The following is a 24,067-nucleotide window of genomic DNA, read 5'->3' on the forward strand; positions in this document are numbered from 1 at the left end:
CCTGGAGCTCATAGCCCCTTAGCTCTGCAGCCCAGAAATTAGCTAGGGGGTAGCTGCCTGTCCCACACAGGCCACCATCCACTGTGTGTCAGTATCAGGCCCTGGGCACATCCCACACCCATTTCAGCAGCATCTGGACTCCTTATGGGCTGTCCCACCCCTCCTTCTCCTCTTCCATCAGACAGGAAACTAGAGGCCCCACAGGCCTAATCAAGTCCCTCTGAGAGAAGCGCCCAAGTCAGGAGTGCTCAAGGCTGGTGCTTAGGCTCCCCGGGGCCCACGCTCTGACCTCTGGGAGCTCATGAGCAATGCAAATACCTGGGCCTATTATGAATTACAGGGCTGGACTCTCCCTGGGTGGGACAAGAGCCCCAGGGGATGGCGTCAGCTCTTGAGGTTGAACATGAGCCTGGTGGGCCTCAGAACCACTCACTCATCCCAATACCTGCTGATGGGCTTGCTTTCAGAAAGTAGCCCTTGCCTCTAAATGAGCTTTTAAGTGAGGTCTTGTGTGTTATGGGCTCTCGAGACTGCCACAGTATACCAAGGAAGACCTCCCTAATCATATGATCTAAAATCCTGGGGACCAAAGATTCCTTTCTGGCCAGCCTTTCTGGGCTATGTTGTTCCTTAAGGAGAAAGAATCTATACTGAGGCCTGCACAGGGCATAAAAGTCAGGGCGTCCCTCGGCAGGCCCCACCTCCCAGCAGAGCCCTTCCCCTGTCACCTTTGAGAAGCAACCTCTTGAGGCCCAGGCTTCCCACCTCAGGACAACATTGGGGACGTGGTAATCAAAGCCATCCAGCCGTACATCGATAATGAAGAGTTCCAGCCAGCCGCCATTGCCAAGGTGTCCAAGGCTTGCACCTCCATCTGCCAGTGGGTGCGCGCCATGCACAAGTACCACTTCGTGGCCAAGGCCGTGGAGCCCAAGCGGGTGAGGGCTGAGTGGAGTTGGTGGGGGTATGCTCCCCTCCCCGGGGTACTTGGCGAGCTAACCCTGCGCCCTTCGCCCCACAGCAAGCCCTGCGGGAGGCCCAGGACGACCTGGGGGTGACACAGCGGATCCTGGATGAGGCAAAACAGCGCCTTCGTGAGGTGGAGGACGGCATCGCCACAATGCAGGCTAAGTACCGGGAATGCATTACCAAGAAGGAGGAGCTGGAGCTGAAGTGTGAGCAGTGTGAGCAGCGGCTGGGCCGCGCTGGCAAGGTATGCACCCTTCTCCTGCAAGGCCTGCGGGTGGGCCTGGCCCAGACAGGGGCCAGAAGGGACCAGGGCGAGGGTGGGTCTTGGGGTGGCTGTCCACACCCCCTCCCTGGCAACCCCAGGTGCTACAGCGGGTAGGTCAGCCCCAGGCCCCTAGCCCAGCCTCCCAGAGCCCACGCCACGGGGCTGCCCCTCCAGCTCATCAACGGGCTGTCGGATGAGAAGGTGCGCTGGCAGGAGACGGTGGAGAACCTTCAGTACATGCTCAACAACATCTCTGGCGATGTCCTGGTGGCCGCCGGCTTTGTGGCCTACCTGGGCCCCTTCACGGTAAGAAGTCCCCACCTGTGTCTCTGACCAGCCTCGCCTTCCCAAAGAGACCCTTCCTCCTTGAGGCCTCGCCTCCAATGACAGGCAGCCTGCAGGTGGCTCTCCCCTCACTCAGTCATTCAACAAGCACTTAGCAGGCTCCCTCTCTGAGCCAGGCACTGTAAAGCACTGGGAATACAGCAGTGTACAAAACAGCCAGAAAAGCCACCTAGTGGGAACATAGAAGAGCTCACACTTCTGCACTTGCTGCGTGCCAGGCACTATTCTAAACATGCCATCTGTGTCCCATTTAATCCTCATAGCCGCCACTACAGGCGGGCATCGTTAGCATTTCACAGATGAAGGGCTGAGGTTTGTGGAGGCCAAGAAATTCACCCAAAGTGGGATTAGAATGCAGGTATCTGGCTCCATGTCTGAGCTCAGGTCTCTGTAACTGCCAAGGACTGTGGCTTAGTGGGAGTTGGGAGGTCTCTGTGGGTGTCATGGTGGAGTGGTCCTGAGTCTGGCATCTCCCCAGGGCCAGTACCGCACAGTGCTCTACGACAGCTGGGTCAAGCAGCTCAGGAGCCACAACGTCCCACACACCTCCGAGCCCACGCTAATCGGGACGCTGGGGAACCCTGTGAAGATCCGCTCGTGGCAGGTGCCCACCCCAGGGGCAGGAATGCCCAGGCAGGGCCTGTGGTGTGGTCCAGGCTGGGCCAGGAGCCTTCTGCCTCCTTCCTACCCTGCTTTCCAGGGCCTGGCTCGGAGCTGCCTCTGCTGAACCCTCCTGTCCAGCAAGAGGGTGGTGGGTAGGAGAGGAGAAGAAAGCTGGACTGAGTGTGGCACAGCTAAATGTGGGGAGAGGGATTAGGGGTACTTTTAAGAGTGTGATGGGCCGGGCATGGTGGCTCACGCTTGTAATCCCAGCATTTTGGGAGGCCAAGGTAGGTGGATCACCTGAGGTGAGGAGTTCGAGACCAGCTTGGCCAACACGGTGAAAACCCGTCTCTACTAAAAATATAAAAATTAGCCAGGTGTGGGGGCACAAGCCTATAATCCCAGCTACTCGGGAGGCTGAGGCAGGAGAATTGGCTTGAACCCAAGAGGTGGAGGTTGCAGTGAGCAAAGATTGTGCCACTTCACTCCAGCCTGAGTGACAGAGCGAGACTCTGTCTCAAAAAAAAAAAAAAAAAAAAAAAAAAAAAAAAAAAAAAAATGGGTTGGGTGGAGGTTGAGAAGCAGCATCCACAGTCGGATTTAGAAGGGTTGTCTGGTCGGATGCAGTGTAATCCCAGCACTTTGGGAGGCCAAGGCAGGTGGATTGCTTGAGCCCAGAAGTTCGAGACTAGTCTGGGCAACATGGCAAAACCCTGTCTCTACTAAAAATTCAAAAATTAGCCAGGCATGGTGGTACATGCCTGTAGTCCCAGCTACTGGGGAGACTGAGATGGGAGGATCACCTGAACCCAGGAGGTGGAGGCTCCAGTGAGCCAAGATCTTGCCATTGCCAAAAAAGAAAAGAAAAGGTTTCCTAAAGGAAGTGTCTGAGCAAGACTCCGAAGGGCAGGGAGAGTTGGCAAAGAGAGGGAACCAAGAGGCCATAGGCAGAGGCCAGGCGTAGGCAGAGGTCAAGAGGGTCAGTGGGGTATGGGCTCCATGAAGATGGTCTCACCAAGCGAGCACTCAGTAGGCAAGAGGACAGAAAGGCACAGCGAAGGAGGGCATTTCTGTCTGTGGATTTCTCTGTCCATCTGGGGCCATCAGTGTCCTTGGGCCTGTGCTTTCTCAGGGGCTGTGCCATGGTTAGGTATCCAGCCCAGGAGCGGGGGAGAGGCAAGAGTCCTGGGGTGAGGCCTTGCCCACATTGTTACCTGCCCGCAACCTCCAAGGGGATGCAGTAAGGAGAGGGAAGTCCATAGCCAAAGCATGAGGCTGGGAGATGCTGATGCCCCCAGTGACCCTGCTTGCAGGAAAGCCCTGACCTAGTCCAGTGCCTGGCTCTCCACAGATCGCTGGCCTCCCCAACGACACACTTTCGGTGGAGAATGGGGTCATCAACCAGTTTTCCCAGCGCTGGACCCACTTCATTGACCCTCAGAGCCAGGCCAACAAATGGATCAAGAACATGGTGAGCCCACCCACCAGGCACCACCACCCCACCCCAGCCAGGCATAGCAAGGGTAATGGTGAGCAGCAGAGCCTCAGGCTGGCTGTCAGTCCCTGCAACCTCTTCTTTCACCCTTTCCTTACAGGAGAAGGACAATGGGCTAGACGTGTTCAAGTTGAGTGACCGTGACTTCCTGCGCAGCATGGAGAACGCCATCCGCTTTGGAAAACCATGTCTTCTGGAGAACGTGGGCGAGGAGCTGGACCCGGCCCTGGAGCCTGTGCTGCTCAAGCAGGTGAGTCTTCAGTGGTGATGGCAGGGTGGCTGTAGGCCTGGACAGGGCAGTCCCCTCCCCCTGCCCCACTGGTGATGCTTAGGCCATAGTACCCACCAGTCCCACCTGCCACAGACGTACAAGCAGCAGGGAAACACGGTGCTGAAGCTGGGGGACACGGTGATCCCCTACCATGAGGACTTCAGGATGTACATCACCACCAAGCTGCCCAACCCACACTACACGCCCGAGATCTCTACCAAACTCACCCTTATCAACTTCACCCTGTCGCCCAGGTAAGCCCCCACCCCTGGGAACCCGCAAGCATCAGCTCTGACTCTGCCTGCCCAGCTGCCCCTCTCCCACCCCCAGGTCGGGAGTCAGTGGGACTTTCCCCCACTCAAAGTCTCCACCAGTTTCCCCCCAGGCACTCACATTGCAAGCCTTTCTAGCCCTTCCACCAGCTCCTCCTACCCACCACTGTTTCCACCTAAGAACCTTCATCCCCACCTCATCAGATCCCTGGCCAAGGTCCCCAGCCTCTGTGTCTAGCACCAGCCTCACCTCCTTCAGGGACCCCTTCTCTCCTGCTGAGCCCTCACCAGGCCCTGTGCCCTCATCCTCAGAGCTGCCCCAGAGCCCTGAGTCGGGCACACTCTGGCTCCCTGAACCCAAATACCCTGCTTCTTACCTTTGCTGTCACAAGCCCAGGCACTGTGGTTTTCACGGGCCATCCACACACAGCCCACAGCCCACAGGCCTGCTTTGTGCTAAGGCCTCCATTTCAGTGGTCAGTGTGAACCTCTCCACAAAGCAGGGGGCAAAAACACCCTGAAGGCTTGCTCCGGGTATCACAGCCCCTCCTGCCAAGGAGGTATTGTCCTGAGACCCCAGCCATTCACACATCCAACTGCTCAGCCCCTTCTAGGATTACAGGCTGCCCCGCAAGGTCTCACTGAGAACTGGTATCTTTGAAGGCAGGCTCTGCACTAGCCCTGAAGCCTGAGATGGAGGCTAGGCCTCCTAGGACAACACTGGCAAGGATGCTAGGCTCTTGGAGCCCTAGAAGCACAGGTGGATAAGTGAGCAGGTTCACAGCTGGCCCTCTGGCGCCCACCAGGTAGTACAGACTTGGTGTCCCCTCCCCCCGGCAGTGGCCTAGAGGACCAGCTACTGGGCCAGGTAGTGGCAGAGGAGCGACCCGACCTGGAGGAGGCCAAGAACCAGCTGATTATCAGTAATGCCAAGATGCGCCAGGAGCTGAAGGACATTGAGGACCAGATCCTGTACCGGCTCAGCTCTTCCGAGGGCAACCCTGTAGATGACATGGAACTCATCAAGGTGCTGGAAGCCTCCAAGATGAAAGCTGCTGAGATCCAGGTCAGCCGCTGCCTGCCCCCCTACCTGCCCTGGGCGTGCCCCGGGCCTGCCCCCCACTTCTCCCTGTCTGCCCTAGGCCTGCCCCCCAAACCCTCTGCCTTCTGCTCTTTGACCCCTCCCCCCACCCACTGCACCCACAGGCCAAGGTCAGGATTGCAGAGCAGACGGAGAAGGACATCGACCTGACACGCATGGAGTACATACCCGTGGCTGTCCGCACCCAGATCCTCTTCTTCTGTGTGTCTGACCTGGCCAACGTGGACCCCATGTACCAGTACTCCCTCGAGTGGTTTCTCAACATCTTCCTCTCGGGCATCGCCAATTCAGAGAGAGCAGGTAGCACCGGCATGCCAGGCTCCCACCCTGCACAGATATGACCCATGTGGACACATTTCCACTGTGGGGCACACACAGACTCACAACTGTGTTCACTGGCATACACTCTCCTCTTAGACTCACAATACATAAGAATGCACACAGCACTCCTACCCTCCTCAGAGCCCCTTCACTGGGAACACCAAGTGCCCAAGGGGAAGCCCAGGCTGCCCCTATGGCTGCTGGGGAGACTGGCTAGGCTGGGCTGGACGCCGGGGCTCTTCCTTCCTCTCACCTCTCTGCGCTGCCATCACTTCTCCACTCCACAGACAACCTGAAGAAGCGCATCTCCAACATCAACCGCTACCTGACCTACAGCCTCTACAGCAACGTCTGCCGCAGTCTCTTTGAGAAGCACAAGCTGATGTTTGCCTTCCTGCTGTGTGTTCGCATCATGATGAACGAAGGCAAAATCAACCAGGTGCTGGCAGAGATGCCAAGGACAGACTGCCTGAGGGGTGGCCCTGTGGCAGGGCCTGAGAATAGGCTGGAAGGAAAGGGAAAGCCAGGCATGAGGGCGCCACAAGAGCAAAGGGGCAGAGGAAACACAATTCCTTGATTTAAAACAGCCAGGGCTGGGCACGGTGACTCACACCTGCAATCCCAGCACTTTGGGAGACTTAGGTAGGTGTATCACTTGAGGCCAGGAGTTCAAGACCACCCTGGTCTCTACTAAAAATACAAAAATTAGCTGAGTGTGGTGGTGCATGCCTGTAATCCCAGCTACTCAGGAGGCTGAGGCAGGAGGATCGCTTGAACCCAGAAGGTGGAGGTTGCAGTGGGCTGAGATCGTGCCACTGCACTCCAGCCTAGAAGACAGAGCAAGACTCTGTCTCAAAATAAATAAATAAATAAAAACAGCCAGAAGACCCTGGGTTAATTGTGCTCCAACCAATGGCTCAAGGTTCAAGAAGGCCAATGCTGTGAGCACAGGCCTTCTCGAGCCTTGAGTGTGCTGGTGAGCACGAAGACTGTCCCCAGGGACAGACTGTCCTGAGCCTCCCACACCTGCTTGGCCAGGAACTCACACTCTCATGAAGCCCCACGCATTTCGTGGTGCAGTGGAAAGCCCTGCCGAGACAGTGAGAGTGACAGCCACCACTGCCAGAGCCCTAACTGCATGCCTGGCACAGGACTCTGGCCTGGGAAGCAGTCAACCTTCTGATTCTTTCTACTCCCAAATGAGAAGGCAGAGGCCCAGAGAAGTCACATCTCTTGTCCTAAAGGCACACAGTCAGGAAAAGGCAGGGTGGGAACACTAACCCAGACCTGTTTGACTACCACCCCCAAGGGAGACTCAGTTTCTCCAGGTGAGGGTGGTTGGAGAGACACTACTGGGTGGGGGTGCCCAGAGCAGAAGGAGCTGAGGGCCTGAGCATGAGCCTCCTCCTGTCCCCTGCCAGAGTGAGTGGCACTACCTCCTGTCCGGGGGCTCCATCCAGATCATGACTGAGAATCCAGCACCGGACTGGCTGTCAGACCGGGCCTGGCGAGACATCCTAGCACTCTCGAACCTGCCAAACTTTTCCTCCTTCTCTTCCGACTTCGTGAAGCACCTCTCAGAATTCCGGGTCATCTTCGACAGCCTTGAGCCCCACCGGTTAGCTGGACCCCAGAATATGGCAGGATGAGCCCATTGAGGGGACGAGTCCCTAGGAAAGTCTTGTCTGAGAGCCTTCTCTAGGGGGCCACCCAGGGTTGCCCAGCAGCTGTGGCCACATCTCCTCTGTGCCCCCAGTGCTGTATCCCTGGGATAGCCCACTCTCCCCAGCTGTCCAGCCAGCCGAATCCCTAGGGCCACCAACCTCCTTCCAACAGGCTGGCTCTCAGGGAGGTGTGGGCTACTATTGCAGGGAGCCTTTGCCTGGCATCTGGGACAAGTACCTAGACCAGTTCCAGAAGCTGCTAGTCCTCCGCTGCCTGCGCGGGGATAAGGTTACCAACGCCATGCAGGACTTTGTGGCCACCAACCTGGAACCACGCTTCATTGAGCCCCAGGCAAGTGCTGGCACCCTGGCAGGAGTGGCACCTTGAGCTCGTCCCCGCCCTGGGTCCTAGGGCCCTGGCTGCATCTGGATAGACTACTTGGCCAGGCCAGGACCCCTGCTTGCTCCCTAAAGGCTCTGAGAGGTTCCAGCCCCCACCAGGAAGTCACTGGGGACCACTCTGAGAACCCCAGATCCCCCTCCCTTGCCCTGATCGCTCTGCAGCCCCAGGTGGTCTCAGCATCTCCCCCTGCCCTTGCAGACAGCCAACCTGTCAGTGGTGTTCAAAGACTCCAACTCCACCACGCCCCTCATCTTTGTGCTGTCACCCGGCACAGACCCTGCTGCCGACCTCTACAAGTTTGCCGAAGAAATGAAGTTCTCCAAAAAGCTCTCTGCCATCTCCCTGGGCCAGGGGCAGGTCAGGGCTAGGCAGGGAGGAAGGGAGTGGGCTGGGGGATGGGCTAGCTGCCCCCCTGCTCAGTGCTCCTGCCCCTGCAGGGCCCTCGGGCAGAAGCCATGATGCGCAGCTCCATAGAGAGGGGCAAGTGGGTCTTCTTCCAGAACTGCCACCTGGCACCAAGCTGGATGCCAGCCCTAGAACGCCTCATTGAGCACATCAACCCCGACAAGGTGTGTTGCCCTGCCCATCACAGGCCCACTGGGGCCTCCTCTGCATCCATCAGGGACTAACGAGGCAGAAATAAGAGAATCATGCAAAGCACTCTGCCGCATGTGCTCGGCAACTGACATGTGCCACGCATTGACGTCCTTAATCCTCTCAATCCACCCCCACCCCCAGTTACCTGTACAAGTGGTGATGTGACTTGCCCAGGGACACCCAGCACAGACTGTGACCTGGGACTTGCCAAAGCCCCTTTTTCTTTTTTTAGATGGAGTCTCACTCTGTCACCAGGGCTGGAGTGCAGTGGTGCGATCTCGGTTCACTGCAACCTTCACCTCCCAGGTTCAAGTGATTCTTCTGCCTCAGCCTCCTGAGTAGCTAGGATTACAGGCGCCCACCACTACGTCCAGCTAATTTTTTGTATTTTTAGTGGAGACAGGGTTTCACCATGTTAGCCAGGCTGTTCTCGAACTCCTGACCTAGTGATTCGCCTGTCTTGGCCTCCCAAAGTGCTGGGATTACACACGTGAGCCACTGCGCCCAGCCAAAAGCCCAATTTTTAACCAGTTGTCTGTGCAGCCGCGTCTGACCCACCTCAGGGTCCCTGAGCAGGAGGCAGCCTGGTGTCAGGATGGCCACCAGGCATGGATCTCAATGCTCACGTGGAGCCATGGCCATCAGGTACACAGGGACTTCCGCCTCTGGCTCACCAGCCTGCCCAGCAACAAGTTCCCAGTGTCCATCCTGCAGAACGGCTCCAAGATGACCATTGAGCCGCCACGCGGTGTCAAGGCCAACCTGCTGAAGTCCTACAATAGCCTTAGTGAAGACTTCCTCAACTCCTGCCACAAGGTGAGGCACACTTGGGCACACAGGCCCATCATACCTGGCCCCTGTCCCGGCTCCTCACCTCCGCTGCCTCCCACCTCCCCCAGGTGATGGAGTTCAAGTCTCTGTTGCTGTCTCTGTGCTTGTTCCATGGGAATGCCCTGGAGCGCCGTAAGTTTGGGCCCCTGGGCTTCAACATCCCCTATGAGTTCACAGACGGAGACCTGCGCATCTGCATCAGCCAGCTCAAGATGTTCCTGGACGAATATGATGACATCCCCTACAAGGTGGGCCTGGGGCAGACTGGGACTTGGGGGACTGGGCACTTAGGGGAGCCCTCACCCACCCACCCCATAGGTCCTCAAGTACACGGCAGGGGAGATCAATTACGGGGGCCGTGTCACTGATGACTGGGACCGGCGCTGCATCATGAACATCCTGGAGGACTTCTACAACCCTGACGTGCTCTCCCCTGAGCACAGCTACAGTGCCTCGGGCATCTACCACCAGATCCCACCCACCTATGACCTCCACGTGAGTCCAGCCCAAAGGGCTACACAGGAGGGGCCTGCTAGGCTGGGGTTCTAGGGTACCATGAGCACCTTGGTGCTGGGTGGGAGGAGACGCAGCCCCCACCCTCCATCAGCGTTCTTTTCATCAATCAATCCATCCCACGAAGACAGCCTTGGCAAGGGAGTCAGTCCCTGCCCAATGGGGTTCGCCTCTGTGAGTGAACTCCTGGTCAGCCACTTCCTGGGTAGAATTACTCAGTGGAGGCTTGGGGCAGCTCCTCCAAGATGGTAACAAGGCTCAGACTCCACAGTCAGGGAGGGCTGCCACAGAAATGACGCTTCCCCTAAGATGTGTGGGGAGAAGCCATGAGCCAGGGCTGGGTTGTGTGGGTCATCAGTGCAAAAGGCCTGTGGCAGGAAGGAGCCTGACAAATTTGGGCCACTGAATAGAGGGGCAGGGAATGGATGGCAGTAACAAGGGGGCTGGGAGGGAAGCAAGGGCCATGCCACACAGTGCCTCAGAGGCCTGGAGTCCGAAGGCAGGGACATGCATAAGGGTTATAAGCAGGAGTGACAAGTGGGGATATGACAAGTGGGGATGTGCTCCATTGGAGGGTAACTCTGAAGGCTGGGGTGGAGCAAGCCAGGGGCTTCCATGTTGGCCTCCTCCCTCCTAGGGCTACCTCTCCTACATCAAGAGCCTCCCACTCAATGATATGCCTGAGATCTTTGGCCTGCATGACAATGCCAACATCACCTTTGCCCAGAACGAGACGTTCGCTCTCCTGGGCACCATCATCCAGCTGCAACCCAAATCATCTTCTGCAGGCGGCCGGGGCCGGGAGGAGGTGGGTGGTGTCAGAGGAAGGGGCCCAAGGGCTGGACGGGCTGGGCTCCACCATCCTGCCCACTCCCCTGTGGGAAGGAGCTCTGTGTATGTGGAATCACACAGGGGATAAGGGGGGCCAGCCTTGACCCCCGTGTTCCTTTGCCCCTGCAGATAGTGGAGGACGTCACCCAAAACATTCTGCTCAAGGTGCCTGAGCCTATCAACTTGCAATGGGTGATGGCCAAGTACCCAGTGCTGTATGAGGAATCAATGAACACAGTGCTAGTACAAGAGGTCATTAGGTAATCACCTCGCCACACCCCCGCCCCAAGTCAGCGGCCACTGGACTGTAGAGAAATAACAACAGGAGTTACTATGGGCCGGGTGCCATGCCAAGTGCTACACCTCTAACTCAGCCATGTTTGTTGTTGAGACAGAGTCTCTGTCTGTTGCCAGCAGTGGTGTGATCTCAGTTCACTGAAACCTCCACCTCCCGGGTTCAAGCGATTCTCCTGCCTCAGCCTCCTGAGCAGCTGGGACTACAGGCGTGCACCACCACACCCAGCTAATTTTTGTATTTTAATAGAGACGGGGTTTCACCATGTTGGCCAGGATGGTCTCCATCTCCTGACCTCATGATCCACCTGCCTCAGCCTCCCAAAGTGCTGGGATTATAGGCGTTAGCCACCGTGCCTGGCCAACTCAGCCATATTTTTATTATTCACATTTTGTAGACGAGTAAACTGTGCCCCCAAAATATTCAGTAAGCTATCCCAGTCCAAGTTCACACATTTGCTAAGGGCCAGAGCTGGGATTTGTACCCAGGCCACCTGACCCAGTTCTCTGCTCTTAGTCTCTGTATTTTGCCATTGCTTTTCAGTCTGTGGCCTTGAGCTGGGGCCACGCTACTTTTCAGTCTGTGGCCTTGAGCTGGGGCCTTGAGCTACTGCCACGCGACCCCAGCCCACTACCTATTCTCTTGCCACTGGCCTCACAGGTACAATCGGCTGCTGCGGGTGATCACACAGACACTGCAAGACCTACTCAAGGCACTCAAGGGGCTGGTGGTGATGTCCTCGCAGCTGGAGCTGATGGCTGCCAGCCTGTACAACAATACTGTGCCTCAGCTCTGGAGTGCCAAGGCCTACCCATCGCTCAAGCCTCTGTCCTCATGGGTCATGGACCTGCTGCAACGCCTGGACTTCCTGCAGGCCTGGATCCAAGGTGGCATCCCAGCTGTCTTCTGGATCAGTGGCTTCTTCTTCCCCCAGGCTTTCTTAACAGGCACTCTGCAGAATTTTGCCCGCAAATTTGTCATCTCCATCGACACCATCTCCTTTGATTTCAAGGTCTGGGCACAGCCAGGGCCGGGTCAGGTGACAGGCTAGGGTACAGCCCAAGGAGGAGAGGCTCTGAGGCCACGGTTGGTTGGCAGTTGGGGGTTCCCTAAGCCAGGGCATGGAAAGACCCAAGCCAGAAGAGGCCATGAGTCCCAGGAACGGGTCTGGCCTGGGTCCATCAGAAATCCACAGAGGCAGGGCACAGACCACAGGCCGTGGGCTAACGTGGTAGGTACATGATGATGGGCAGGCAGGCAGCATTAGGCAGAGCTCAGAAGGGAGTTTTGTGCCTCCTAACCCAGATTCTGGGTATTGTTGTGTGTGGGGGGTGTGTCTGTGTCTACCCACAGGTGATGCTTGAGACACCATCGGAGTTAACACAAAGACCCCAAGTAGGGTGCTATATCCATGGATTATTCCTGGAAGGTGCCCGCTGGGATCCAGAGGCCTTCCAGCTGGCCGAGTCTCAGCCCAAGGAGCTGTACACAGAGATGGCCGTTATCTGGCTCTTGCCAACACCCAACCGCATGGCTCAGGACCAGGACTTTTACCTGTGCCCCATCTACAAGACACTGACTCGTGCTGGTATGAGGCCTGGGGTGGGAGCCTACACTATGGGCGGGGGGGGTACCCAGGACTAACCCAGCCCGGCCCAGCCCAAGCCAGTCAGACTGATCCAGGTTAGCTGAACAAGGAAGGACAACAGAGATTTGGGCCAGGCCAGCAAGCAGCAGGCAGGTTAATGCCCAAGGCCTGCCATCTGGCTGTGGGGAGCACCCCTGAGCTCCTATCCTACATGCCTCCCTCAGCAGGCCCACCTTGGGCCCCAAGAGCCTACAAGCCCCAGCCTGTCATTGGGAGTTCAGAGGGGTAACTGAGGCCCAGAGCAGGAGCTTGTCTGGACTGGGTCCATTGGAGAATGAAAAGTGGCATCAACTCTGCCATCCCTATCTTCAGTCCCCAATACAGTAACCCTGGGCAGGCTTGAACCCTGGCCAGACCCCCTCACCAGGCAGGCTTCCTCTTGGATCAGGGCCCCCTCCCTGTCCTCAGCTTAGCCTGCCCACTGCCCTGCCCCTACGCTATCCCTGCTCTAGTAGTAATAGGGCATGACCTAACCCGTCCCCCTCCTTGCCCATTCCAGGAACACTATCAACCACAGGACACTCCACCAACTATGTCATTGCTGTGGAGATCCCCACCCATCAGCCCCAGCGACACTGGATAAAGCGTGGTGTGGCCCTCATCTGTGCCCTGGACTACTAGACTGAGACAGAAGGGCTGAGGCCATTAAAGCTGAATTTTCTAAGCAGTCCAGCTGTGCCTTAGCTGCTTGCATGAGGACCCCTCTGCAGGATTCATTGCCAGTGGGGTAGTGAGGGGCTGCAGCAGCCTCAGCAGATGATGCAGTTGGCAGAGGAGAGCGGGACAGAGGTGGCAGCTTTGACCTGCTTTACCTGTCCAAACGCAACAAGGAAGAGATGCCCAGCGCCCTCCCAGGGAGAACACACCAGGCAAGATTAGAGGCAGCCCTGCCTCTTTGACCCAGAGTCCCAGCACCTCTCCAGGTTGCAAAGCCACAGATTTGGTGAAAGCCATGGCCCTCCCCCCAGAAAGTACACCCTGTCTACAGTCCACCTGAAGCCCTCCTCAGCTCAGGTCCAAATCCCAGGCCTAGGATCCCAAGGATCTCTGGCCCAAGACAGTTGGACGCTCAAAGATCATATACTTTTACCTTTCTGGTCCCAGGGCCCTGAGCACACGAGGTCTAGTAAGGCCCCCCTCCCACCACACACACATAGCCCAGCCTCCACATCTCAGGCCAGCAACCACAGGAGGGTTCATTTCTCAGGAGATTCTTAGGAGAGTTTTATTCATTGATCCAGTATTTACAGGGGCTAGAGGGGTCAGGCTGTGCTCAGCCCAGAGGCAGCTGCCACACTTGCCGGCACCCCCCACTCAGTCACTATGTACAGATAAAGGGGCCTGCTTGGATCACCTTTTTCAAAACCATCTGGCAGAGGCCATGGGGCTGTGTTGGGGCCTGGACTCCAGAGGCACTGCTGGGCCCATTACCCCTTGGCATCAGGCCCTCTGGAACACAGGGGCTCCAACTGGTTGTCTTGATCCTGCTGTCCCCACCCTGAGTGCCTTGCAGAAGCTGAGGAAGCTGGAGTAGCAGGGAGAGCTGAGGGTGCCAGCTTCCTATAAGCAACCCTGTCTCTGCTACCCCTAAGAGGGAGACATGGTAATACTGAGGGGCTGGACAGAGGCTCCTCTGAGCCCCAAGCTCCAGGGACAGAGACCTAGAGCCCAATTTAGGCCCATATCTAGGGCCACAACACTGAAGGCGAAGAGCCCCAGAACCTTGCTGTGGAGAGCAGTCTTGAACAGCCTGGCTAGAACAAGGAAGACAGTTCACAGGCCACGAAACAGTTCCCACATGCTCTGCTCAGGCCATGGGATCCCAGCAGCCTGCTCACCCCAACCCCACTGGGACACCCTACTCCCAACCCAGCCCAGTGCTGGGTCCCTGAGTTTGGCACTCTCCTAAGAGGAACGAAGAGAGAAGGCCTGGCTTCCTTACGACAGGGACAGGCTGGTGGCTGGGGCTAGAGCAGCAGGGCCCAAGGCCCACCCAGGCCCCCAGCTGGGACCCTGTAGTTGGGACCCTGGCATGATATAAGGACCTGGGCCCACCAGGACAGCTCCTAGGAGAGAAAGCATAGTCAGGTAGGAACCTATGGTGGCATGCTGGGTTGGAGCCCAGAAAAATAGATGTCTCTGATAGGTAAAATATATATTCCGCTGCCCAGGCAGAAGGGCCAGGTCCTGCTGCTCCACAGCCGGCTGTGGAGGAAGCTGCAGTACCTGGCTGTGCCCCAACTCCAGATGCTGCCTCCTGAGCACTATGGGGCTGATCTGCCCTGTGGCAGGCCTCAGGGCACGATGGAAGGAATGTGGCCTGGTTCCTCCCATTCCCAGGGCCTGGACACTCTGGCTGGGACTATTCAGTAATACTTGGAAAAGGGGAAGTGGGGCAGGGAAGGACCCTGGTGAGGGCCACACGGCAAGAGTGGGCTGCAGAGTCGGGGCCAGCAGTCCTCACTGGCGCTTGGCCTTATAGGGGCGAGAGCGTTTCCGTCGGTCAGGCTTCCGCTGCTTGTGGAGCCGGCCGATGCTGACCCCTTGGCGCCGCCGCACGGAGATGTTCTGCTCCACTAGGTTGGCCAGCATGCCTGTGGAGAGGCAGAGACCCTTGAGCAGGTGCTGGCTGCCTCAGGCCAGGAGCTAAGGCTCTCATGGCCCTCCCTGTGCCCCAAGGTCTGCTCAAGCCTCAGGAGAGGCCAGGGGAGGGAAGCTGAAGGACATGGCCCTCAGCAGGGCATTCCAGTTAAGCCAGCAGCACATCGCCTCACCTTCCTGAGCCAGCATGGAGATAAAGGTGCAGATGAACTCATCGTAGTTGTGGGTCCTTCTCTGGTCATCAATCTGTAGGAGAGGAGAAGGCTGAGAGCACTGGAGCCAATCTTGCCAGAGCAGCCACCGCAGACCTTGGGAGAGGCCAGATCAGGCAACTGGAGAGATCACCCACCTTGAACTTCTTCCTCTTCTCTACCTCTTCCTTGAGGCACGCCTCATAGTTTGCAATCTCAGCCTCCACACACTTTAGCAGTGCCAGCAGCTCCTGCCAAAACCCAGCATTGCACCTCTGATGGGGGCTGGCCAGCAACAAAGCCCCACGAGCAATAGGCAGCTAGAGGCAAGGATGAGCAGCGAGTCCATGCCTACAGAGGCCCCTGCCACCACCCAACCCAGAAAGTCTTCCTGGCACATGGCTCCAGCCAATCTTCACACCAAAGTTCCCATCAAGAACTTGGCACCCGGGCAGGAGGAGCTCAGGCCCTACCCTCCTCCAGGATTAAAGGAGAAAGCCACAAAGGAGGCTCACCTTGGGTGAGTACTTCTCCCCACTCGAGGGCTCGCCAGGCCTCACCAGCCCTGTCTTCTCTCTGCTGTCCGTGGCTTCCACGACCTCCTTCTCCACTGGGCTGCTGGACCCCTGGCTGCCTTGGATTGGTCTGATGGAGGGCGAGGAACCCTTCCCACCCTCTGGGAAGAGAGGTCACAAGAAAATCATTAGAGTGCAGGACACTTTGTGGTCACTTGGCCACTTCCCTTCTCCCTCCTGGGTGCACCAAGTGGCCAGTGAGCCAGTCCAAGGCCCACCTGTCAGCGCCAGGGGACTCAGCACCCCATCCTCAGCCAGGTGCAGCAGGCCTGTGCTGATGACAGGACCCAGATCACGGACAGCACGGTTGTAGCGTATGCAGTCAACACGCAGCAGGCTGTCATCCTCTCCAAAAAGCACCTTGGAGATGTGGGAGGTGACAGGGCTGGAGGGCCGCGTCGGGTTGGCCGAGCGGATGGGCGAGCGCAGTGGCGAGTTGAAAGCACTGCCGATCTCAGAGGCCGTGTCCGTACTCTCATTGCTGGGGGTGGGCGAGGGCTGCGAGTGTGTGGGCACTGCCACAGCCGGACTCCCAGCCCCGCTGCTAGTCTTGATGGACAGAGGAATTGACAGGTCCTTCTGGGACTCTTTGAGCTTCTCAGCCAAGACGTTGATGGTGTTGGGCTGCAGCACTGACAGTTGCCCATCAGCAGAACCGCTCAATGCCCCTGGCTTCCCTGTTCCCTTCCGCTTATACCTGTGGGGCCGGAGAAGATGTGAAGCAAGGGAACGGGCCAGGTGACCATACCCAGCAGTACCCAGAATGGCTTAAACACATCCTGACCTCCAGGGGCTGACCCTAAAACTCCTTATACTTGGTCTAAGCAGCTTGAACTAGCCTTGCTAAGCCTGGCATCAAGTTCTGTCAGCTGCAGCCAAGTGTCCTCAAAAGACACTTCCTCTATTCCAGCCATCTCACTCCTGGCCTTTTGCCAATGCCCTGTGTTCCAGCAAAGCTGCCTCCCCACCACCCACATCTCCATCCCTGCAACCAATCCTTCAAGGCCTGGCTAAAAGGCCACTTCCAACAGGACATGATCTATGCTTATATGCTTACCCCCCAGTCCACCAAAAACTTCCTGGACACTTGGGGTCAGCCCCATCGTGCCAGCCTCCCCCAGGGCCCCAAATTTTGCAGGTGCTCAACATTATCTGCTGCAGGGCATTCTCAGACACAGACTGAGATATTCAGAATGAGATCTGAAGCACCCAGAGCCTGGTAGCCTTAGAAAGCTGGGGCTTGGCCGGGCGCGGTGGCTCAAGCCTGTAATCCCAGCACTTTGGGAGGCCGAGACGGGCGGATCACGAGGTCAGGAGATCGAGACCATCCTGGCTAACACGGTGAAACCCCGTCTCTACTAAAAAATACAAAAAACTAGCCGGGCGAGGTGGCGGGCGCCTGTAGTCCCAGCTACTCGGGAGGCTGAGGCAGGAGAATGGTCTAAACCCGGGAGGCGGAGCTTGCAGTGAGCTGAGATCCGGCCACTGCACCCCAGCCTGGGCGACAGAGCAAGACTCTGTCTCAAAAAAAAAAAAAAAAAAAAAAAGAAAGCTGGGGCTGACCTAATGGCAGAGTTGGTATTCTGCACGTCATCCTCCTCGTCATCCTCATAGTCATCCTCATCATCTGAGTACTGCTGGGGTGGGCGGACTGGAACTCGGCTGCGGCCCACACCGGCCGCCAGGTCTTCTTCCTCCTGGGACAAAGACCAGGGCAGTTACAAACAAGCACTGCTCAGCCCAGGCTGAGCCTAGACACTCACAGCCAGAGAGAAAGCCAAACATGGTTTTCCAGACTGAGTCAGCGGAACCCCTCCAGGTGTTCCACGGCCTGTCCTTGGCTTGTGGGGTGGCTGCCACCCACTTACACTGCATAGAAACCCACGGAGGGGTTCTAAGAGAAACAGAGTGCCCTGAAACACAAGCCTTTATTTTGCCAGTAAAACCCAACCCATAAAGTTGTACCAAGGAACGTGACCTAAACATTTAATCCCACAGTCACGTAAGTAGATTAAATTCAAAGGAATTCTCCCTGCCTCCCTAAGCCCCTGCTGTTGTGAGGCCTTTTTGTATCAGGCAGAGGAATCTGGCATCCCAGGCCCAGGCAGCTTGACCCAGCCATGCCAAGGGTGAACACCAAGGAACCACATGGGGAAATTGCCTGTTGCAGCCTCTCAAGAGAATCAAGTAGAGAATCCTGCAAGGGTGCTCCCAGCTTACCTGCATGGGGGACTTGGCATAGTTGTGATTGTCTAGAAAGGCTGGCAGCCGCTGGACAATGGGAGTGGGGTTGGGGGGAACACCGTTGAGGCTACTGCCTGGAGGCTTCACCACCAGCTTGGGTTTGCTGGGAGGGCTATGGGATGGGGCTTGTGTGCATGAACCAGCCGCCTCCTCTGCACCATCTGAGACAGGGCAAGAACACAGGCAGGACCTCCAGTAGGATCTCCAAGAAAAGCTCACGGTCTCCCCAGCCCTGTGGAACAGCACTTCCCAGGGAAGAACAGCCGAGCCAGCCGGTGGAATGGAAGTCAGCAAGCTCTAAGTCATGATCCCGCAATGAGACAGGGAAAAGAATGAGATGGAAAAAAAAAAGAGGCAGAAAAAAAAATGCCTCTAGAGAAAACTAGAAAGGGAGTGTACATTACACAGAAGGGCCCAGGGGCCTGTGGTAATAGCAGCCCTTTACAGGTGCCTTTTTTTTTTCTTTTTTCTTTTTTTTTTGAGACGGAGTCTCGCTCTGTCACCCAGGCTGGAGTGCAGTGGCCGGATCTCAGCTCACTGCAAGCTCTACCTCCTGGGTTTACGCCATTCTCCTGCCTCAGCCTCCCGAGTAGCTGGGACTACAGGCGCCCGCCACCTCGCCCGGCTAGTTTTTTGTATTTTTTAGTAGAGATGGGGTTTCACCATGTTAGCCAGGATGGTCTCGATCTCTCGACCTCGTGATCCGCCCATCTCGGCCTCCCAAAGTGCTGGGATTACAGGCTTGAGCCACCGCGCCCGGCCTACAGGTGCCTTTCTTTAGGAAAGGACTGCTCTCCCTCTACCTTCTGCCAGGGGAAGAACACTGCCCAAGGACATCCCCAGAAAAAGACTTGCCCGGCTTAGGCCTCCCAGGTCAGACATCAGGGGGTGGCTCTGAGGCCCACACGAGGTCCCAAACCCCCTAGTACCTGTGTGGGTGCCCTCAGTGGCTGCAGGGGCCCTGTTTGCTTCCAGCACCAGCGGGGACTTGTTGCTGGCTGACTTGGACTCCTCAGGCAGCTGTGACTCTTGAGACTTGTGGGTCTGAATCAGCTCCGGCTGTGTTACTCTTATCAGCTAACAACAGAATCCAAGGCTCAGAGGAGGAAGGGTAGACCCGGGCTTCTACCTTGAACAGCTAAGGGCTGAGGACCTAAAGGAATAATGGCCTTGGCTCTACCCATTCACTTACAGGGAAATAAAACACCCAAATGCAAACTTCCTTTTAGAAGCTATTCTCCCTCCCCACTCCAAGTCCCACCTTTCCCATAAAGGGAGCAAAGAAAAGATGTGGTTAGCTGAAACCCAGATCTACAAAAGAGTGTGTTCGGGAATCAGAGACAAATGTTGTGGGGGAAGGGAGGAGGAATGCAGGGAGGGTTGGGCTGGGCAGGGGCCAGGGAGAAAGGGCACCTACCTGCTGCAAAGCCTCTAGTACTGTCTGACGGTTCACCTTCAGCACATGCAACCTGGCCTCATACTTGATCCTGCGATCGGGCACCACTGCCATCAGGTTGAAGCGGATGTCGTGGTAGGGCTCCCTGCAGTCACAGCCGCAGCCGTGAGAGCAGCTCCTGCCCCGGCCCCGCCATCAGGTTGAGGCAGATATCCTGGCAGGGCTCCCTGCAGTCACACCTGCAGCTGTAGGTATAGGCCCCACCCCAACAGGCAGGCAGCGACTAGCCATACACGCCAGGCACCTGAGCTGGTACCTTCCAACAAGCTGTATGAGGGGCCTATCAGGAAGTGAACTAGCAGACCTGGGCTGCCTAAGGCTCCACCAAGGCCTGCCCCTCCCCCAGCCCAACGAGGAGCAGGCCACAGGCAGCCCAGGCAGGAAATAGGACAAGGAGTTGAGAGCCCATGATCTAAGCCTGATCTTGCCAGATTCACCATATGGCCTTGCAATTTACAAATCACCTGGATACTCTCTGTCCCTCCCAAAGTAGGTACAGCTCCAGAAGGTAGAACAGGGCAGGTGCAGGGCCCTTACCCTGCAGTGGCGAGGCCAATACGCTCCATGATGACCCGCCGGGCCTTGTCTGTCCACTCCTCATCCTCCCCCCAGGGCCCTGGTGGAGACCAAGACAAGGAATCAGCGAGAAGGAAACCCTGAGTTTGGGCAGGCCAGCAGTGGGAAGGAAGACACGGGAGAGCAGTTGAGCCAGGAAGTCAGGAGCTGGTCAGGCAATATGGTGCAGGGTGAAACCCCAGCCAGGGCCAGGTGTCGGTACCCACAACCCCTGCCACTGGGTCCCACATACCAGAGGGCCCTGAGCCCCAGCTCCCTAGGAGGTAGGCAGAGACACCCAACGGGCCTCCAGCTCATGGTGCCTACCATGGTCAATGGGGTAGACCTTCAGCCCATCCAGCTCAAACAGCCGGCCTGTGATAGGCACATAGCTGACAAAGTGGAACGCCTCCATGGTCCGCACTGCACTAAGGCCATTCTGCTTCTCAGGGAGGTGGCGTGGCTCGGGCCTGGGGAAGGACAGAGTCAAGACCCAAAAAATGATACTCCCCCTACTCGCACCCCACATCAGCTCCCACAGCTCCCACACACCTGGCATGGCTATTATGTGCCTTGGCCAACTCCGGGGCATTGCCAATCGCATATCCTTTGCTCTACGGGGAAGAAAATAAGGCTGTATCAGAATAATTTCTCCTCAGGTAGGACTATGGTTGGAAGGCAAAGCTTCAAAGAGCAGCCTGGAGGCATTCCAGATGAACTTTCTTAAAAGGTTTGTCAGGGCAGAAAAGAGCTCTGGAGTCCCAAAGAGATGGACTGTGCTGGCCTTGCATGGTAATTCGTGGATACTAGGAAGCAACATGGCCTGAGAGGAAAAGTCCTGACAGAGAAGATTCTGACATGGTGTGACTTAAGGAAAGTCTCCTCCTTCCCTAAGCCTGTCTCCTTTCCCCACAACTGTGCCTAAAAACAATGGCCTTACACAATTTATTTAAGAGTCTAATGTAATATAAATGATCATTTGAAAAAGAACCAAAAAAAAACCCAGCCTAATAGTACCCAGTATCATGTGGTAGCATTCCCAGTGGCCCTCAGGGTCAGATCTGCCCAGTTGGCTGTGAGCCAGGATGAAGGCACTGCAGCCTACCTCAGGGCTGAAGCCCTTGGTGAAGTCCTTCATGCGACTCAGGGTGGGTCCCAGGTCCACGTTGCTGCAGTTCAGGAGCACGCTCAGCAAGGCATGAGTCGCACAAGAGTTGGGTATCAGCTGTGAAATCAAGAATAGTCACCCATACACAGTACCCCTCACTGCAAACCACAAGCCCACATACATCAAGAATGGGGATCCAGGCCAGGCGCGGTGGCTCAAGCCTGTAATCCCAGCACTTTGGGAGGCCGAGACGGGCGGATCACGAGGTCAGGAGATCGAGACCATCCTGGCTGACACAGTGAAACCCCGTCTCTACTAAAAAATACAAAAAAACTAGCCGGGCGAGGTGGCGGGCGCCTGTAGTCCCAGCTACTCAGGAGGCTGAGGCAGGAGAATGGCGTGAACCCGGGAGGCGGAGCTTGCAGTGAGCCAAGATCACGCCACTGCACTCCAGCCTGGGCGGCAGAGCGAGACTCTGTCTCAAAAAAAAAAAAAAAAAAAAGAATAGGGATCCAAAGCAGGTCAGTCATATCTGGACAACTCCCATTCTCAGCTCCATCTTTGCCTAATGTTTATTTATTTAACAAGCACCTACCAAATACGCACTGGGTATCTGAGGACACAGAGAGTGGACTCACACACTCCCCTACTCTGAAGCTGTTCCCTTTAATGAATTAGAGCTCAGTTCCTTCTGCGAGGGTTTCTGTAGCCACCGCCCCTAGAATCTGCCTATCTCCTCCTTCTGTCTTCCTCCATTTCCACTTCCCAAGCAAAAAAATGGCAGCATCCCAACCTCCAAACAAAGCACAGAGTCCAGCAGACCTGGTGGGCAAAGAACATGTTATTCACAATATCATCATCAATCACGGACGTATCATCCACCAAGGTAGAGACCTTTCGCCGGGACCGGCGCTCTTCGATCCATTTGAACAGGAAGATAAATCCATATACAGGGCTGGGGGAAGTAAGAAGCAGAGCCAAATCAGCCAAAGGGGAGAAGGCAATCAGCATTCCCTTATTTCTCCCACTAAGCCTTTGTACTGCGTCATCACTCAGGTGTCCTTGCTGTGATCCCACCTCTCCCCTGGCTTCTTCCCAATACTGTGTCTGAAGTGGCCTTGTGCTCTCATACACCAAAGGCCTGCCACAGGCAGAGCTAAGCATAAGCTTCTGGCTGTGATGCTCCGGGAGTCCACCCAGTCTCCTTATAAAGTCTATGGTTCAGGGTAAGAGAAGAAAAGCTGGAACTGAGGGTCAAGGATGGGACAGGGTAAGAACACAAAGTAAGACAAGAACAAAAACTCTGATGAGGAACTGAGGCACTAATTCTCACTTGTGGGCCCCAATGAAGTCAGGAAAGCAAATGAACACCTACACCAGTCTCTTTTGTTCCAGGAAATTAAAGCAGACTTCTTGGTTCAGTTACTGTTGCTACTATTGCTACTCTCCTACATCTCTATTCTGCAGGCCCACTGGGACAAGATCCTAAGTGTGGGCACCCAGGAGGGGCCTTGTCACCCCAACCAATCAATACAGGATGACTTTGTGTCAGGATTAAAGCCAGGCACACATGGACACACTGAAATTAATACATTACACAACCGCACAAAAGGCACTGTGTGCCCTGGGTCTTCCTGCTGCAAGGCCAAGAAAGCAGCTGAACCAAAGGATGGTTAGGGGTAGGGAGCGGGCCGCTACAAAAAGGGAAGCGCTAAGGAAAGATTGGGAGAAAAGAAAGTATCAGTTTGATCAGGAGGCGCGCACTCAGAGAGCAAGGCTGCTTCTTTATGTCAGATTTTATAACGTAGGGTTCCTGGCACTGCCTTCCCTAAGGGGCCTGTTCTCTGGGACCTTCCCCAGCACTCTGGGTGTAAGGGGCAGCCCTGGTGTACAGCCACTTACCCCTGGCATTTGCTCTGAAGGTCGTAGATCTCCTCCACTTGCACCCCTTTGACACCTGCGATGAGGAAAGGAAAGCAGTAGGGAAGGACAGACTCTGGTGAGTGAGGGCGCAGGGGTGGGCCCCCCACATCCCCGGTTAGGCAGGCAGAAGAGGCTCTTACCGAAATCTTCCACCAACAAGGTGAAGAGGCCTGGGTGGGGCGACAAGGGGAGGGGGTGATGGTCAGGCAGGCGCGTTCCGGGCCCATCCGGCCTCCCCAGCCCCTGGCCCTCCCGGTCCCCTCCTTACCCGGGTCGCTCTCCAGCTCCAGCCAGCCCTTATTCATCTTCCCGCGGGGCGGCCCCTCAGCGCCATGTCCAGGCCCTCCCGCCCCACCGCTGCCCCCACCGGGAGCCCCCACTGCCCCCGGGGCCCCTCAGCCCCACACACAGACAACGGGCCCAGCCGCGTCACCCGCCCGCGCCGGCGGCACGACGTCACTAAGGCGCGACGGCCCTGCTCCGCCTCTGGGCTCGTCTTCCGCCGGCCGGACTTCAGACGCGGGCACGCGCTCGAAGGCGAACGCGCACGCGCAGAGGGACGGAGGCGAAGGGGAGGGGCGGGGCGAGGCGGGCGAGGGGAAGAGGGGGGCCGGGCGATGCTGAGCGCTGAGGCTCGAGAGGAGGGGCGGGACCGGCGAGGGCAAGGGGCGGGGCCGGGCAGTACTAGGCCCGGGTGGAGGGAGAGGAGGGGCGAGGGCGGGCGAAGGGAAAAGGCGGGGCCGGGAAGTGCTGGGCGCGGGTGGTGCGAGAGGAGGGGCGGGGCAGGCTAGGGAAAAAGGAGGGGATGGGCGGGGCTAGGCGCGGGAGAGGGGAAGGGGCGGGGGCGGCGAGGGGAAGGGGCGGGGGCGGCGAGGGGAAGGGGCGGGGGCGGCGAGGGGAAGGGGCGGGGGCGGCGAGGGGAAGGGGCGGGGGCGGCGAGGGGAAGGGGCGGGGGCGGCGAGGGGAAGGGGCGGGGGCGGGTGGTGCTG

The 24,067-nt window shown here is 57.1% G+C and overlaps 2 protein-coding genes across 6 annotated transcripts in view; one reads left to right on the top strand and one right to left on the bottom strand.

Annotated features, from left to right (window-relative positions):
* Positions 1-13,084, top strand: part of LOC105480542 (dynein axonemal heavy chain 1) — a 91,444-nt gene extending 78,360 nt beyond the window's left edge. For both annotated transcript variants that reach the window (XM_071091828.1, XM_071091829.1), the window contains 22 exons: positions 771-938; positions 1,022-1,213; positions 1,409-1,540; positions 2,058-2,183; positions 3,534-3,653; positions 3,778-3,927; positions 4,042-4,202; positions 5,061-5,286; positions 5,427-5,622; positions 5,931-6,082; positions 7,065-7,261; positions 7,515-7,663; positions 7,913-8,067; positions 8,148-8,279; positions 8,953-9,123; positions 9,207-9,386; positions 9,457-9,633; positions 10,289-10,459; positions 10,612-10,742; positions 11,438-11,789; positions 12,131-12,365; positions 12,925-13,084. In XM_071091828.1, coding sequence (XP_070947929.1) covers positions 771-938; positions 1,022-1,213; positions 1,409-1,540; positions 2,058-2,183; positions 3,534-3,653; positions 3,778-3,927; positions 4,042-4,202; positions 5,061-5,286; positions 5,427-5,622; positions 5,931-6,082; positions 7,065-7,261; positions 7,515-7,663; positions 7,913-8,067; positions 8,148-8,279; positions 8,953-9,123; positions 9,207-9,386; positions 9,457-9,633; positions 10,289-10,459; positions 10,612-10,742; positions 11,438-11,789; positions 12,131-12,365; positions 12,925-13,046 — 3,795 coding nt within the window. In that variant the 3' untranslated portion in view covers positions 13,047-13,084. The remainder of the gene's footprint in view (positions 1-770; positions 939-1,021; positions 1,214-1,408; positions 1,541-2,057; positions 2,184-3,533; positions 3,654-3,777; positions 3,928-4,041; positions 4,203-5,060; positions 5,287-5,426; positions 5,623-5,930; positions 6,083-7,064; positions 7,262-7,514; positions 7,664-7,912; positions 8,068-8,147; positions 8,280-8,952; positions 9,124-9,206; positions 9,387-9,456; positions 9,634-10,288; positions 10,460-10,611; positions 10,743-11,437; positions 11,790-12,130; positions 12,366-12,924) is intronic.
* A 536-nt stretch (positions 13,085-13,620) lies between these two features.
* On the bottom strand, positions 13,621-23,667 carry LOC105480544 (BRCA1 associated deubiquitinase 1). 4 transcript variants are annotated; one of them, XM_011739579.3, is made up of 17 exons: positions 23,347-23,667; positions 23,219-23,248; positions 23,058-23,112; positions 21,978-22,110; positions 21,153-21,272; positions 20,600-20,661; positions 20,375-20,517; positions 20,030-20,108; positions 19,454-19,577; positions 18,966-19,113; positions 18,013-18,197; positions 17,356-17,489; positions 16,011-16,489; positions 15,733-15,893; positions 15,376-15,468; positions 15,200-15,272; positions 13,621-15,019 (listed from the first exon to the last, which is right to left on the bottom strand). In XM_011739579.3, the coding sequence occupies exons 1-17, from the start codon at positions 23,381-23,383 to the stop codon at positions 14,886-14,888; spliced, it is 2,190 nt and encodes a 729-aa protein (XP_011737881.1). In that variant the 5' UTR covers positions 23,384-23,667; the 3' UTR covers positions 13,621-14,885. The 4 variants fall into 4 exon arrangements, with proteins under 4 accessions (XP_011737881.1, XP_011737880.1, XP_011737882.1 ...); XM_011739578.3 differs by having other exon boundaries at positions 15,376-15,537; positions 23,347-23,502; XM_011739580.3 differs by lacking the exon at positions 15,376-15,468 and having other exon boundaries at positions 15,200-15,334; positions 23,347-23,502.
* Between the last annotated feature and the right edge of the window lie 400 nt (positions 23,668-24,067).

Source organism: Macaca nemestrina, chromosome 2 (genome assembly GCF_043159975.1).
Source record: "Macaca nemestrina isolate mMacNem1 chromosome 2, mMacNem.hap1, whole genome shotgun sequence".
Lineage (NCBI taxonomy): Eukaryota > Metazoa > Chordata > Mammalia > Primates > Cercopithecidae > Macaca > Macaca nemestrina.